A 16417-nucleotide genomic window follows, 5' to 3' on the forward strand; every position below is an offset into this window, starting at 1 on the left:
AGCAAAGCATTTGACAGAGTGAACCACCAAGGCCTAATCAATGAACTGCAGAATGTGGGGATAGCTGGCACCGCCCTTGAATGGTTTGCAAGCTACCTAACAAACCGCGTTCAGAGAGTTTGAGTAGGACAGGCACTCGGTGATGCCCTTCCATGCACAATAGGCGTCCCTCAAGGCTCTGTCCTTGGGCCACTGCTCTTTTGTATATACATCTGCGATGCACCACAATGCTTCAGGCATTCATCCAACAAACTCTTCGCAGATGATGTAACCTTCCATATCCGTAGCCATTCGTGTCAAACAGTAACTACTCGACTGAGTGAGGACCTGGCTGCTCTCGATGGCTATCTTGAAAGGAAAAGACTTTTATTGAATCCATCTAAGACCCAGGTTTTAATACTTCGCCCCCCCTGGTAAAGAGCTGCCACCTGGTACAGCAATTCTCTGTCGTGACACCCCCATTGCCCCCTCTGCTTCCGCCCGCTATTAAGGAATATTAGTTGATGAGCATCTATCCTTTTTAGACCAAGTACAGTAAAACCTGTAACTAAAGACCACCGTGACTAGCGACCAGCCTGGTACTACAGACCACTTGGCCAGGCACGGACGGTCTCACATTCAAAATGCACTGTGACTAGCGACTACCTGCTGAACGCGACCAGCGACCGCCTTTTCTTGTCCCAAAGACGATTTTTGACCCGTAACTAGCGACCGCGATGTAGGAAATGAAATGTTGCTCGAAGCTCCTTCTTGAAATTTTGCTGATTTTCCATGGTCCTGAAAGGAATCTTTCGGTACTACAGCTGAACAAATGAACGCAGGCCATTTTGACTGTGGAGTCGATGTGGACTGCACTACACCTGTCAGAATTTCAAGCGCTGTCAAGAATAGACATGATAGGAAACGTCTTGGAGAGCTCAGCAGAAGCGCTCTCTGCTCGATGTTACTACTCGGAGGACACACGAAGACTGAGCGGCTCTGTCACCCTAGTCATACAAATGAATCGACGATGGCGTCAAAGAATCCAGAAACAAAGCAGCACCGCAAGGTCCTGATGCTGAAGGATCACGTTCGAACAATCGAGAAATCACAACAAGGATAGTCAGTACGATTGATCGGATGAACAAATTTTGAACAAATTTGAAGCCCAGCCCAAAACGAAACTTCCACAGGGAACGTTCGACTCCTAGCTTCAGAAGTAGCAGCTGAATTTGATGTCTGCAACAAATTTAATCTTCTCTCTCTTTTGTCTCTCTCCATCTCTCCGTCTTTCTCTCCAAGTGTTGTTTGACCTGAAATAAGAATGGCATTGCGCAAGTCCTGGGGAATTGTATTAGCTGCATTTTGATATGCATATCATATACTTATGGTCGCAAGGTGCAAACCTCTAACTAAAGACCACCTGCTACTAAAGACCGCTTTTGCTGGCACCAAGGGGTGGTCGGTAGTCACAGGTTTTACTGTAGCAGCGGTGTGTACATCTGTTAACAAGAAAGTCGGAGCCTTTGTGCATGCAAAACAGAATATCAGTATCTTTGGCAAGCGACTGCTCTACCTCTCTATAATTCAGTCTACTCTTGAGTATGGCAGCACGCATATGTACACTGTTTGTTGCAAGCTCTTTATAACAAAATTCTTGCTGCCAGCCGCTTAGCGCTAATGATTATTTTTTCCTTGGATATAATGACCCCAACTGCCCTTCTCTACAGTAACACCAATGTATACACCGTTGAACAACGCCTCAATTTCAAGACCTATGTATTTGTGTATCGCAGCCTGAATGGCCTTGCTTGCTCTCTCCTACAAGACCGCTTTACTCTTCGTGCTCACGGTGCTCACACTGCTGCCATTACCCGTGGTCAGGTGTCTGCCGTGCTTGTTTTACCCCCTGCTAGCACACGCTATGGTTCCAGTGCAATTTCTTACGTTGGCGCTGACCGGTGGAATGCACTGCCACCTGCTTACCGCCTTTCTAATTCACCTGCTGAATTTCGATCTTAGGGTTCCCTGTAAGAAGGCGATGACGCCTGTTGGGAATTCCCTAGTAAATAAGAAGGAAAAAAAAGAAGTTAGGTATCAGGTCGTTGAATGTCTCCTTATTCTCTCAGTGTTGTGCCTAGTTGTTGCACTTTCTGGCTGTATATAGCATCTAGTCACAGTGGTGGACAGTTACTCTCAACTCGTATCCATAATATTATGTTCTTTCCTTTCTACATTTATTATTGGCTCAACATCCGAGTTTATTCTGCTTGTTTCCATGTCACTATCTGCAGGTGTGAACTATTGTCCACAACTTCAAATTGCCAATGGAAATCTGAGTATCACATCGTTTTCCCACCAGATTGAGGCAAATTGTCATGATGCGTACTTTACAGTTGGCCATGCCAGCTGTAAGGAGCGTGAAGGATGGGTGTTGCCTGATAAGCCATTGTGTCTCAGCCGTAAGTGCTGTCTGCGCGATGGATTTAGAGCTCAGTCTGACTTGGTCTCAAGCGAGCATGAAGATACTCTCTTTTTCTAAACTGGCTAGCTTAAACTTTTCTTCTGCCTTTATGTAAGTGAAGAGAAAGCAACCATGAAAATGGTTAACTCCCTCTCTGTTTTGCCAGAAAATTGAGATGCGGAGAATTAATGCAATCACAATGAGTCACCGTGGCAATCTTAACGCGATCACAGGAGTTGCCATGGTAGCAGCACCCCAGCTACACACTTTACTTACCTGCAGGAAACATTGATGATGACAGCAAGTGTGCTGTAGATATGAGATAGGACAAAATAGTAATCGTACTAAGGACAAAAACAAGCCTTTGTTGTTAAGGGCGTGGTCACACATGCACTTTTTTGGCGGTTCCGCCAAAGCGTAACTTACGTTTCCGCCGTTGCCAAAAGCAACGTAAGTTTCGCTTTGGCAGTAGTTGGTGTACTAGACCTGTTAGTATCACACTCACGACTACAAATTTCCTGGTGTGCATCGCCATCGGCATCAGTGGGGCCTCCGGCTGTCGATCCTGTTGACGGGCGGACAGGTCGGTGTGAATCCTGAACGGCAACCGAGCAACCGAGCCTGTCGCGTTGGGGGATCTCGGCGGTGAGTCTCGCCTCGCCTGCATACATGGACATTGCAACATCATAATAATAAACAGCATACATGTACTTTCCATTGGCATCAGTATTCCGCGTAAGATTTTCGTCGCCTGTGTGGTGAGCACCAATGAGCGCGTACTATGATTATTTATCGCTGTTCTCACACTTTACCATTTTTAGCAGCTTGCATATGCCATTGATATATGTGGAAAGCGCGCACTTGCGCCATTTCATTATCATCCTCTACTGATGAGCTCCGACAGGGAGCGAAACAGCTGTCTAGAGGCGTGGAGCAATATTATCTCTCAACGGAAGTGTCCTTGCTGGTGTCTGTATGGTTCGGCTGAACAGCGTGTGGTTGTGATGAGTTGAGAATGCAATGAATTGAAAATATGGCCGAAAGCTCTGTCGTAATATTTTGTTCTCAACTTGAAGGTGTTTATTGTATTTGTATAATGCTGGATCAAGCTTATTTTCCACTGTTTTTTTTTGTGTGAATATCTTCTTCTTCTTCTTCTTCTTCTTCTTCTTCTTCTTCTTCTTCTTCTTCTTCTTCTTCTTCTTCTTCTTCTTCTTCTTCTTCTTCTTCTTCTTCTTCTTCTTCTTCTTCTTCTTCTTCTTCTTCTTCTTCTTCTTCTTCTTCTTCTTCTTCTTCTTCTTCTTCTTCTTCTTCTTCTTCTTCTTCTTCATATCTCCTTCAGGAACATGTTTGGCTGGTACCCCCAATGACACGACGGGCGCGTGTGAGTGCCACAAGAATTACTCCGGAGTTATCTGTGATCACAGTGAGTTTCCTTGTCTTGTTTCTCTCCCCCTCCTCTCTCTCTCTCTCTCTCTCTCCTTCTCTCTCTCTCTCTCTCTCTCTCTCTCTCTCTCTCTCTCTCTCTCTCTTCTCTCTCTCTCTCTCTCTCTCTCTCTCTCTCTCTCTCTCTCTCTCTCTCTCTCTCTCTCTCTCTCTCTCTCTCTCTCTCTCTCTCTCTCTCTCTCTCTCTGTCTCTCTCCATCTCTGTCTCTCTCCATCTCTGTCTCTCTCCCTCTCTGTCTCTCTCTCTTTCTCTCTCTTCTCTCTCCTTGTCTCCCTCTCTCTCTCTCTCTCTCTCTCTCTCTCTCTCTCTCTCTCTCTCTCTCTCTCTCTCTCTCTCTCTCTCTCTCTCTCTCTCTCTCTCTCTCTCTCTCTCTCTCTCTCTCTCTCTCTCTCTCTCTCTCTCTCTCTCTCTCTGTCTCTCTCTCTCTCTCTCTCTCTCTCTCTCTCTCTCCCTCTCTCTCTCTCTCTCTCTCTCTCTCTCTCTCTCTCTCTCTCTCTCTCTCTCTCTCTCTTTTTTTTTCTCTCTCTCTATCTCTCTCTCTCTCAATCTCTCTCTCTCTCTGTCTCTCTCTCTCTGTCTGTCTCTCTCTCTCTCTCTCTCTCTCTCTCTCTCTCTCTCTCTCTCTCTCTCTCTCTCTCTCTCTCTCTCTCTCTCAGCTGCGCATAACATGTTAGTGTGTGTACGTGTCTATACGCGTGTGTACATGACCAGTCATGGCAGTGAGGAAGTGGGTGGGTATATATGTGTACTTGTGTGTGTGTGTGTGTGTGTGTGTGTGTTTGTGTGTTTGTGTGTGCTGAGCAAAGAAAACCCAGAGAGAATCGGTCACTTTGCCGAAGGAATAACATTTTCAAAAATCCAAAATACTACATACTGTAATTCTCGCAAATCCTTTGCTTCTTGTAAGAGTTGCACACTGTAGTTTTAAGTGAGCAATTTTCCACCAAATTCTCACGATCATTCATACTCAGTGTCCACACAAAGCCTATCTTTAGCAGCTGTGCCAGCACCAAGAGCATATCAGCAATAGCGTGCGACTCAATGCTCCTCCAGCAAACGACAAAACGTTTCCATCACATCCGAAGGTAGGACGATTTGAACCACTGATGCCGCCATCGTTTGCCGGAAATCAGAGCACAGACAATTAGTGAATCCTAGCTACATTAGGAAAAGCAGAACAATGCACAGTCGATCCATCATGCCCTGAACACGATGAGCTGACACCATTATCTACGAGCAAACGCGGGAAAGCACACGCACTTGATCCTTCTGCCGAAGAAGGACATAATAAAAAATTCCGCCGTTGGTGAATTAGCGGAGCTCGAGAGTTGCACACTCTTGTCCATTTTTGATCTACAGGTTTGCATAAAAACTACTTATTTCGGTAGATGCCTTCTTTTTTTTCTACCCAAAAAAGTAGATTCCATCTTTCTCTACCGGCTCTACCAGGTTTGAAGCTGGTAGAGGTCGGTAGAAGTTAGGGTTGGTTCACATATCGCCGGTACGCGCCGGGAGTCATCGAGATTGGGCCTCTTGCAACCTCTCCCGGCGCATTGCGATTCTGTGAACCAGTGCAGTCGTAACAAAATCATATGGTAAAATATGGCAAAGGACCGCCGGCAAAGTTGGACAGTGCTCAACTCTTGCGATCTGCCCTGGCGCCGATCCCGTAGAGTTTTGACCAAAAGCGGTTTGTGAACCGTGTGATCGCCGGCTGCCGGGAGCCAGACTTTGTCAATTTTCAAACCAATACTTGTCCTAAATTTTCCTGAATTGAAGCTAGAGAGCCTGGCACGAGGAGAACATGATGCAGTGAATGGGATTTTCGGTCTTTGACCACTTGCTGGTGAGCTGATCTACTCACCTCCCACCGATTTAGGAGCTGCATCTTTGAAGGGTGGTGGCGTTCCTACGGATGCGGAAAACTCGGTTTCCAGCCGAGTCTCACGCGAACCGTGAAAAAAAAACTAAAGAGGAGGTCCGTTCGCCATTCTTGTAGTCTCTTCAAGGTGGCAAATAAGTCAGCATACCAACCCGTCCTTCTCCGATGATCTGCTTGACTGCTGTGCAACTTATGAGACAAATACAATTGGAACGAATAAAAAATATGATGGATACATTCGCAAGTTCTTGTGACTTCATCAACGTTTGCAAGCATAATTTCGACGCAATCGCTTACAAGACTGCAATAAAATGTGTAGAAGTAGTTTCATGATCTCCAGTAAAAGGTAGCATCAAGTGGCCATCACCGAAAGACCTTGAACTACTGAAGAAACAAAGAATGCAAGCTTCAATTGGCAAACCTGTCGTAGCATTTGGGCACATTCTGTACTACTTTGTAGTAGATCAGCAACTCGAACTGTATGCGCAATGGATCGGGAGCTGGCTCACCGCCGATGTCTTGCGATGTCTTGCGGTGCCGATTTTGCTTATGTGAACCAACCCTTTGTAGAGGTACGGGAGTTTCAGCATGATCAAGGAGTTGTACACAGCTTCATAGAGAAGAAAACATGTTCACGCTCACATTGTGGAAACTACTAAATCCAGTAGGACAGCGTCCGTGCACTTACCTCTACCTTCTACCTCTATCGGTAGACTGACTCTACTCTACTCATCGCACTACAGCCAGACACCGCTTATCCGGTCCTCGTTTATCCGGATCCCTCGCCATCCGGGAGAAAATCGCTGGTTACCGATGTGCAGCACACCGGTATGTTATGCATACAAAATACCCGGACCTCGTGATCCGCATACCGTTGCATGATTTTGTGTACAAACTGGTTAAAATGTGTACAAAAAGCTTCGTCGTGTCCGGTTGCATGTGGCTTGCAGAGGCTAGAATCAGGGAGTTGTACAAGCAAATGAGATCCTTGACCTGCTGGGTACATGCGGGCAACACTCATTTGCATGCACTTGTCATTTTTCTGGCTTGTTTTACATACTGTGCACGCTAGTTGTACTGCATAGGACCCGTCTACATGTATGTACGATGTTACTGCTTTTGACATGCCATATGCATATACAGTTTGTGTGTTCAGTTATCCGGTTCCCTCTCCTATCCGGATATATTTGTGGAAAACAGATGTGTGCGGTTAAGCGAGGTCTGACTGTACAGTCCTTTCATCGGAAACAATCCCGCTGGCTTTTGAAAGTCCGGTTTGGGCCGAATTGAGGATCAAAAAACCCACTTTAAACCTCAAAAATCTGGTTTTGGGATGTGCTTCTCCATAAATTTTGCCATGGCATACCTGTCCTAATTTTGAAAAACCTGGCTGAATTTCTTTTTCCCTGTTCTCGGACTTTTCTGGCCTCAAATGTGGCAAGGAATAATTACACGGGTCACACAATGCAGGATGTACTGTTGTTTTCACAATATCTACAACTACCGGTATATGCGGGAGACACCAAAAGTTAGGGTGCCAGTTTCCAATGAATGGACACCATTATTTTGACCTTGAATACACATGTATGGTACCTCGGCTATTAAAAGTACAGACTTCACGGCCCCTTTGGGGGTCCGCTACACTGAAGTTTATGCACTGTACTCAAATTTTGACCTGTGAAAGAATCAGTCATGATGGCATGCGTAGATTATACAGTTTGCTAGCATTGATGGTCTGTCTGAACCCTTCTGTTGCAGTTGAATGCCGTGGAAAAAAACTGCGATTCCTGTCCACGAGCGAGCTCAATCGGGAGCAAGCAATTGCTGGCTGCGAAGCACTCGATGGAAATAGCGGAAAATGGACGCTGGTGTCCAGGGAGTTTCGCCCGTGCACCAAGCTGTTCATGCAGATGATTGGCTCTAATGCTAGCCAACCGCTGCTGGAAAGATTCTCTCCTGAAGGCGGTGTGCACATGAGAAACGCCAGCTCCACTTGGTTTGAAAACCCTTCCAATGCTCGCATTACATTCTGTATGCTCAGTAAGTAAATGTAATGGCTTTTCCTATTCTTCTTCTTATTATTATTAAAAGCATGTCCGCGAAGGTGGCGGGGTGCCACTTTCGCTTATGTCATTCAGGATTGATGTCTGAAGAGTAATACGATACAATGAAATGACAGAAGTGACGTCAACAAGAGCCGTTAGCTCCTATTCTGCAATAGAAAATGCCTCACACATCATAGAGAACAGTTAGCTCTTTCCAAAGATTAGTGTACAGTTGTGGCGAGGGCCGAGCCAAGTGAACTCCATGATATGCACAGATATATGTTGGATTTGTGTTTTCAATATGATGCAATCAGTGCATACCGTATGCATGAATATTATGCCTTCATCTTTTCTATTGTTTTGAATCTCATTATGTGCCTGTGCTGGCTAATTTTGTCCCAACAGAAAGTCATATCTGCACAATAAAGCAACGTGATTTTGTTGTGACGGGTTTCTATGGGCAAGGAGGATATACGTATGCAAGTGCCAAGCAGGTGTGCGAGTCTAACGGACTGCAGTTACTATCGGCAGATGTCGCTAAATGCGCAGCCAGCGCCACTGGTGTCTACAGCGGTGTAAAGGCATGGACGTCTGGCCAAACACCGGAGATAACGAACAGCGACAGCAAGAGTCTCTCGACCGGAAATGCTCCCGATGTGCTTTGCCAACGATGTAAGTTTTTGTTCCTGTTAGACGGCCTGGATTGATACGGTGTTTCCCAATCAGCCACATCGCGCAATAACATAATTTGTACAGCCTACAGCCCACACAGCAATGCGCAATGTGCTTACTTATCTCGAGCTTTCGGAGAAATACTTGCCTGAAATCATCTTCTAGCTACTGCTTGCCCTTTTGGAGAAATGTACTTTAGAAGCAGAATTGAAAGAGCATTCCATAGGGAATTGCAGAATAACTCTGGAAAAAACTCAAATCCTTGACTAGTTCTTGGCCAAACGCGACATACAGTATACTCCTGATGTACCGAACACCATTGTACAGAACAGTATTTTCTTCTAGCCGAAGTTTTTCACAAGCCAAAGGCACTCATCCCGTACAAGCAACGTGACGTGACTGGCATGTGGCCCATGACAGTGTGATTGCACTTGGTATACATGCGGCTCTACAAGTTATAGTTTGTAATAAACAAAAAGTGTTTGCTATAAAGCGTCAGTTTTGTATGGGTTCAAACAGGTATATGGCAACTGGTTTGCTATAACACGAAACTCGCTATGTACAAGTTCGTTACAGTGGAGTCGACTGTAGTATCTTTTTAAATGTTTTTTAAATGAACTACAGTTTGTGTGGGTGTGTGTGTGGGTGTGTGTGTGTGTGTGGGTGTGTGTGTGGGTGTGGGTGTGTGTGGGTGTGGGTGTGTGGGTGTGGGTGGGTGTGTGTGTGGGTGTGTGTGTGGGTGGGTGTGTGGGTGTGGGTGTGTGGGTGTGGGTGTGTGGGTGTGGGTGGATGGGAGGTGACATTTTGGTTGCAGAAAACAATGCTGGTGTGGCACAGATACCGACGTCTACAGTGCTCGACAGCTGTATTCTCTTTCAGGGGTGCAGTCGACTCCACTGCAATTACCCAATCTTGATGGTGGCCTGAGGCCGAAATATCGATTTCATTTTTAAAATTTATCTCGCAGTCTAGAGAACGATGCATGTGGCCTCTAATTTCCTAATACTTTGAAATTCTCAGTGAAATCCAAATTTGAAAGTCCAAAGAACGACTTGTCTTTTAAACTCATTACTTTAAACTGCTCTAATCACTACAGGAGCATTGTCAGCTACATGTAATTGAAGAAAGCCCAGGCCTCACTACGCCCTTGGGTAGTTTTGTCTTGCACGTGAGGTTCTGTGTGTGTGTGTGTGTGTGTGTGTGTGTGTGTGTGTGTGTGTCCCTGTGCACAGCAATTCCAAACTGTCCGACTGTGAGAATTCCTAACGGGTTTCTGAACGCGTCCTTTGCTGCCGAGAAGATTTCGGCAACATGTGACAGCGGACATTTTCTGACCGGATATGCCAATTGTACGCAAAATGGCGAATGGGTATATAGGGGGCTATTGTGCCACAGCCGTAAGTTGTTGTTGTATACTTTATTTATAGTGGAGATGATGCCTAATAACAATGGACCCATCGGTTGACAGCATGCTACAAGGCTGAGGACCACTGAGCAGAAGTGCTCTCTGCATGTAGCTACTACTGAACCAGCCGGCATTTCTGGTACGACTACAATTACGAGCTGCACGTTTGCACAACCTTCCATTGAGGTCTGCGTAGGCCCAGCTGCATGCCCAGTGATTGTGAAGAGCGCGAAACAAAAAATCCGCAACAGAACTCCCGCTGCCCCCACTGTGGGAGAAGCTCTTTCCCAGTACATTGTATATTATATTATAACACGTTATTTTCGATGTAAGGGCTGTCCATATTAATTTTATCGATATTTTACATGAAGAGAAAAAGTTCCGTTTATAGGTTGGTGGGTGGGTGAAGTGGGTGGGTGAAGGAGAGTTTCGTTTAGCAAAATATTGATATGTGAGACATCAATGCATTCTGGTTGTCAAGTCAATCTATTTTTTGTTCTGGTGGGGGGGGGGGGGAGTCCCATCCCAACCCAACCAACCTTTTTCGTTTCGTGAATATTATCAAGAGTCCATAACCGCCAGAGTGTGCAACGTCACATAAATGTCTGTCACGAATCGTTTTCAACATTACGTCATTTTCATCAAGCTTTCATCAAGCTGCGCTTGCAGGCCGCGACATTCGCAACATGAAAATGTACATGAAAATGACTTAATGTTGAAAACGAGTCGTAACAAGACTTTATCGCGCGTTGCACACTCTGGGGGTTATGGACTCTCGATATTATCGATAATGCCGGATGGCCCCTAAGTTATTAATTTCGGTGATTACAGTAGAGAAACGGCATATTACCATGCTCCGGCAGGTTGTTTAGCGCAAATGTAAATTATGTGATAAGGCCATGGTAAAAATTGTCTTTGATTCTCAAATACGCGCGCACCGATTTCGATTTTTTAAAAATTTCTATGCGTGCATATGCGCGCATGAAACGGTCAATGCGAAAGGCATGAATCAGGGAGTAATAAAATACCGGTATTTTTCCACTCCCTGGCCTGAATATATGAACATGGGAACTGGGCCACTGACACTCTGTAATATGTATGCACATCTGCCTACACACTGCTGCATATTGCCATACGCCTCGTGCCCTGCTTGCCCGTTTTTCTGGATCTGAATGTGCACCCCTTACGCATTATATAATTATACTATATTTAGTTCTCTCCCCCTCTCTTGCTCCCCAACCCTCCCCGCTCACTCTCTCTCTCTCTTTCTCTCTCTCTCTCTTTCTCTCTCTCTCTTTCTCTCTCTCTCTCTCTCTCTCTCTCTCTCTCTCTCTCTCTTTCTCTCTCTCTCTTCTATTGGCGTGCCTGGTTGTGATGAAGCCGAGACCCAAGGTCGGCAGAGCATCCCAGACCAGGCCACCACTCCCCTTATTCATGGCTCACACATGACGGGTTTACGTGGCTCTAGTAAAAAAAAAATGTGACCATGTGTGACTCTATCTTTGGAAATAAAAAAGTGTGGGAAATAAAATAAATAATCGCTCGCTCGCACCGATTTTTACAGGCTGATGACCTGAGAATCAACTTTATTTTTACCATGGCCTTTAATAGAGAGGTTCCGCACTACGTAAAGTTGAGCAACTTTACGTTAGTGGGCGGGAAAACCCGTGAATTCGCGAGTTTGCACTCCACTTACGGAAAGTTGTCTACGGAGAGTACGTAGATAGGGCTCTGATAACGTAGCTGGTCCGTAAGTGGATTGGGGTACAAATTTATGACTTTCTTCCCAGGTCGATCTGGTGGTACACTGCCGCGTTCGGAGTTGCCAAGGGCAGCTACGTGATTTGAAAACTTCGTATGGCGGAACACAGATGCGCATGCAGTTTACGTAAGACTTTCCGTAGATCGACTACGTTTTTTACTAACGTAATTACGTTATGCGGAACCTCCCTAATACCCACTGTAAATACACAAAATTTCGACGCTGCAAAATTTCGGCACTTCACGATTTTTGACATTTCGGCGGCGATTTATTTTCGGCGTGGGGTAGAGGGCATGGTATAGTGCGACAGATATAGCTAGATGCTGTGAAAAATGTCATCGGCGTTTTAATTTAGGCGTTTTGGGTCGGTGCCGAATATAGCCGAAATTAAATAGCTGCTGATCCAAATCTCACTTTTTGAGACAGAAAAGTAGGGCTTTTTTATTATTATTATTATCAAATTTTTGATAGGGCAATCCCCACAGGCCTAAGGCCTTTTTTACAGGGTACCCTAAATTTTGAAAGGAAGAATATCACTGATTTCAATGAAAGTATAAAAAAAGCATCTTGTGGATATCTGTTGGCCAATTGGGTCCAGGAACAATTTTTACATTTGCGAACATGGCGATAAAATAAAAATCCAACGTCAAGTCAGCTTCCTTGGCTGCCTAACTAGCAAGAATGAAGATATACAAAGAACATTACAAACTGTGTACATAAATTTGCTTTACATCGCTCAATTGACATGCCATTATTAAATAGGTGGTTAGGCACATTTTACCATCGCAGATCAACTTGAAATTTTGTTTGAGCACATTACCATACCATACCAACATTTTGAAAGAAAAAAATTTCGCCAAAAAGTGCAATATGGTGGTTTCTGGAGTCCCTGGCTCATATGTCACAGTGTGAATACGATATGTTTTACTCCAAGCCAAAATGTTATGGCTCTGCGATGACCAGAAGCGCCATACCAAGCAGGTGAGTTTTTGACGTGTTGCTTCGCACTGCGACTTGAGTTTTACGTCTTTCGAATTTCAACTTCTTGTCGCAGGTAAACAGCCTCTCGCCAATAAAGCACCGTCCAATGACAACTAATGGAAGCACAAACAAGGCTTATGGTTGCTCTGTACTGGCCATCGTGGAGCAATAGCATTTGCCTACTTTCAGAACTCAGAGTAAATTTGACGTGCACACTAAAAGTTTCCCGGTTTGGAGCCACCTCTGGTTTCAAACGAAAATTGGGCAACTTGGAGGCAACGGGCCAACACAAAAGAATGGCTCAGTTTGATCGACTCTGGCCTCAGAGCAAACTTCAACATGTCAGTTTCCTTCCACAAACATATTTCGAGTGAACAATCCACGCTGACGATCGGTTTGGGTCGGTCTACACAATTTTGCTGTCAAACTGTTCCTATTTGAAACCGTCTCCTCTACCCTGTGCACATCTCCTGTCTGTACCTGCAGATTCATGCGTGTTTGGCACGATCCAGACCGGTACACAGAAGTGCTCATGCAACGGGGACTTCAAAGGGGACTCCTGTGACCGGTGTAAGTTTGCTACCGTATATTCTCTATTATAAGCACAGGTCTCCATTACTAGCACAGTCTCTAATACTAGCACACTGTGAGCACCTTTCGAAACATTATAAGCACAGTCTCTATTATTAGCACGGTCTTGGTGGAATCAATGCTGCATGCATGATATCTAGCATGTATTTCTTCTTGTTCTGTATGGATGTATTGGTTGAAAAAATAAAAGCACAGTCTCCAATATAAGCGCGGTCTCCAATATAAGCACAGGGTAGAGGGGTGTTGAAAAAATATAAGCACGGCGCTTATAATAGAGAATATACGGTATGTAGTTTTCCCATTGTCAGCAGTTGAGTATTGTGCAAGGGGCTATCCATAATTATCAATTTTTACACGAAAAGAAAAAAAGGTTTCATTTATGGGTGTGCGGGTCAAGGATAGTTTCGTTTTGAAAAGAATACTGATATGTGAGACATCAAGGCATTCTCGCAGTCAAGACAATCTATTTTTCTTTCTGGGGTGGGTGGGTGGGGGAGGGTCCTAACTAAACCTTTTTTTCGTTTCGTGAAAATTATCGATAATGCCGGATGGCTTAGAACTGCCTGTATTGTTACACAGATAGATATTCTAATCGAGCATTACATGTTATTGCTCCATCTTGTCTTGTTACCGTATTATTTCCATTCTCAGCCCTGAGATTATATTTTTCGCAACCAGTCCTGAGTTGCATGCATGTGTGCTCCTCATTGGCTTTGCTCATTACTCTTTTCTTTTGTTCACTTGGCTTATGCGAAGGCTAGCCAAGCTTGCTTGGTGATGTCAACCCGAACAAGCATGATAATAATAATATTAAATTCGGATGGAGAGCCAAGGATTAAAAATGAAAAAGAGGACCAAAAGTTTACAAGTTATCCGTTTCGTCCAACACTAACGGTTATAAGCAGAATACTGTTGAGTCAAAAATGCGCAACAATTAGCACAAAACTGACTGATGGGATCATGACATTCAACGACCTGATGCTTAGCTGCATCACGTCTAGAATGCGCAAACCAGCAGCCTTCCAACTTGGAAGGCTGTGGCCGTCCTGTGCCGTGGTCCTTCGTCCTTCATCACCATCTTGTCATAGCTAACATTCTTAGTTCGCTGTGATGTTTAGCTTGTGTTCATCTGGAGTGCGCTCGCCTTCCCCTTTCTTACGTTACTTCATAACTTAGAGTCTTCGAAGTTGGAAGGCTGCTGGTGTGCGCATTCTAGACGTGATGCAGCTAACCATCAGGTCGTTGAATGTCACGATCCCATCAATCAGTTTTGTGCTAATTGTTGCGCATTTTTGACTCAACAGTATTCTGCTTATAACCGTTAGCGTTGGACGAAACGGATAACTTGTAAACTTTTGGTCCTCTTTATTAATAAGAACTGCACTTGTATATCTTCGAAGCCCTCTTGGAGTGCGCTTATAATAGAGATTGGGCTTCTACAAGAGACTGCGCTTGTAGTGGAGATAATACGGTATAAGCAAGATGTTGTAATGGGGTACTAGCTGTGCTAGCACTTGTTAGCAACAATCCGAACCAGCGCACACACTGCACTGCATTGCTTTGTACTGCATTCAAGACTGACGTCATGAGCTTTATTTTGCTGCGTGATCACAAATGGCACCAGCCCGTTTTGCTGAAAAGAAAAAGAAAATCTTGCTTGCCCTGTTGTGCTCTTCCAGACAACAGATCGTGCTTCAGCAGTGTTTCTTTTCCCACCATCCCTCCCTATCCAACTTATTCACACCATCATTATAATTATCGTACCCACTAATCGGGTCCACTCTCACAACTGATGTTATCTAGCTATTTGCTTCGGCTCTGCCTTGCGCTATATTACATCCATTTAGCATTGCAGCTCTACGTTGAGCTAACAGCAGCTCTACTTTGAGCTAACAGCCGCTCTACTTTGAGCTTACAGCAGCTCTACTTTGAGCTACCGGTAACCGCAGCTCTACTTTGAGCTAACAGCAGCTCTACTTTGAGCTAACAGCAGCTCTACTTTGAGCTAATTGCTGCTCTACTTTGAGCTAACAGTAGCTCTACTTTGAGCTAACAGCAGCTCTACTTTGAGCTAACCGCAGCTCTACTTTGAGCTAACACTTGCTCTGCTATGAGCTAACAGCAGCTCTACTTTGAGCTTCAAACCATTTGTACATGTACTTCGGAAATTCTGCTGGATTGGGAGGGTGCTGGATTATCGAATTTACTGCTGGAATGGACATGAAGACGACATTTTTGTTACTGAAAATTAGTGCACTGGTTTATAGAGGGTGATGTTTATAAAGTGGTGGGTTGAAGAGGGACGACCTTATGCAAATATGCACTGCTTCACTTCTTCAAAACCAATACTGGCTTCAGAATCTATGATCATAAGAGCCAAATGTAGTTTTTTGCCGACCAAGTCTGTTTTATGGATAGCTGTGGCTCGAAAATAGGTTTTTCGTTGCTCGTTTGCCTGAATCAGATGTTATCCCCAATCAAGAGCGGTCCGATACTTTGTGTGTCTGTTTCTATAGATACATGCTGGGGAAAGCAGCTTCGAATAGCTCCATCGCGCAAACAGGTGGACTACATACAAGCCATTGCCACCTGCAAGGCACTCGATGGCAATAGCGGGATTTGGACCCTGATGCCCAGGGAATTTCAATCGTGCGCACAGGTGTTCCTGCAAAAGCTTGGCTTCGGAGCAGAGAGTCCAGTGCTGGCCGACTTTGTCAATTCGTATGGAGGTGGTGTCCTGTACAATAATGGCAGCTTTGACCCGACCGGAATTGCTACCATCACGCTCTGCATACTCAGTAAGTACTTGATCTCCTTATGTGCACAATAGGGATAATTCCAAGATTGACCAGAGTGCTCAACACCACAAGGACGGAGCAAAACAACAAAGGCAGAAGAGAACAGACAACAACCGGCCAGGCCATTGTTGTAACGCTGTGTTTCATGCGCATGGCAAAGCAAAGGCAATCCTCAGACAATTTATAATCTGTACATCATTGGGTCACACACTTACCGGGGTATATCCAGGCAAGTGTTTTTTTTATGAAAGTGCACATGCATAGATAGAATGGAAGAAAACAATAACAACAGCAAGAGAACATATATTAAGGAGTACAGGTGTAATCCTAAATTAACCCCCCCCCCCTCTCCCCCTGTGCCTACTGCACCCCAGTTTTTGGTGCACTGAAG

At 44.8% G+C, this 16417-nt stretch overlaps 1 protein-coding gene and 1 long non-coding RNA gene across 2 annotated transcripts in view; both read left to right on the plus strand.

The window, feature by feature from the left end:
- The window catches only part of LOC135812952 (uncharacterized), a 31971-nt gene extending 23447 nt beyond the window's left edge, over positions 1–8524 (plus strand). Inside the window, exons 7-10 of the mRNA XM_065326170.1 lie at positions 2274–2441; positions 3786–3869; positions 7531–7812; positions 8223–8524. Coding sequence (XP_065182242.1) covers positions 2274–2441; positions 3786–3869; positions 7531–7812; positions 8223–8524 — 836 coding nt within the window. The remainder of the gene's footprint in view (positions 1–2273; positions 2442–3785; positions 3870–7530; positions 7813–8222) is intronic.
- Positions 8525–9727: 1203 nt separating this feature from the next.
- Positions 9728–16007, plus strand: LOC135811890 (uncharacterized). Its single transcript, XR_010552716.1, has 3 exons — positions 9728–9886; positions 13124–13207; positions 15745–16007. It is a non-coding gene; the product is annotated as an uncharacterized LOC135811890 (long non-coding RNA).
- Positions 16008–16417: the final 410 nt, after the last annotated feature.

The sequence above is a fragment of the Sycon ciliatum genome, chromosome 3 (genome assembly GCF_964019385.1).
Source record: "Sycon ciliatum chromosome 3, ocSycCili1.1, whole genome shotgun sequence".
In the NCBI taxonomy this organism is placed as follows: domain Eukaryota; kingdom Metazoa; phylum Porifera; class Calcarea; order Leucosolenida; family Sycettidae; genus Sycon; species Sycon ciliatum.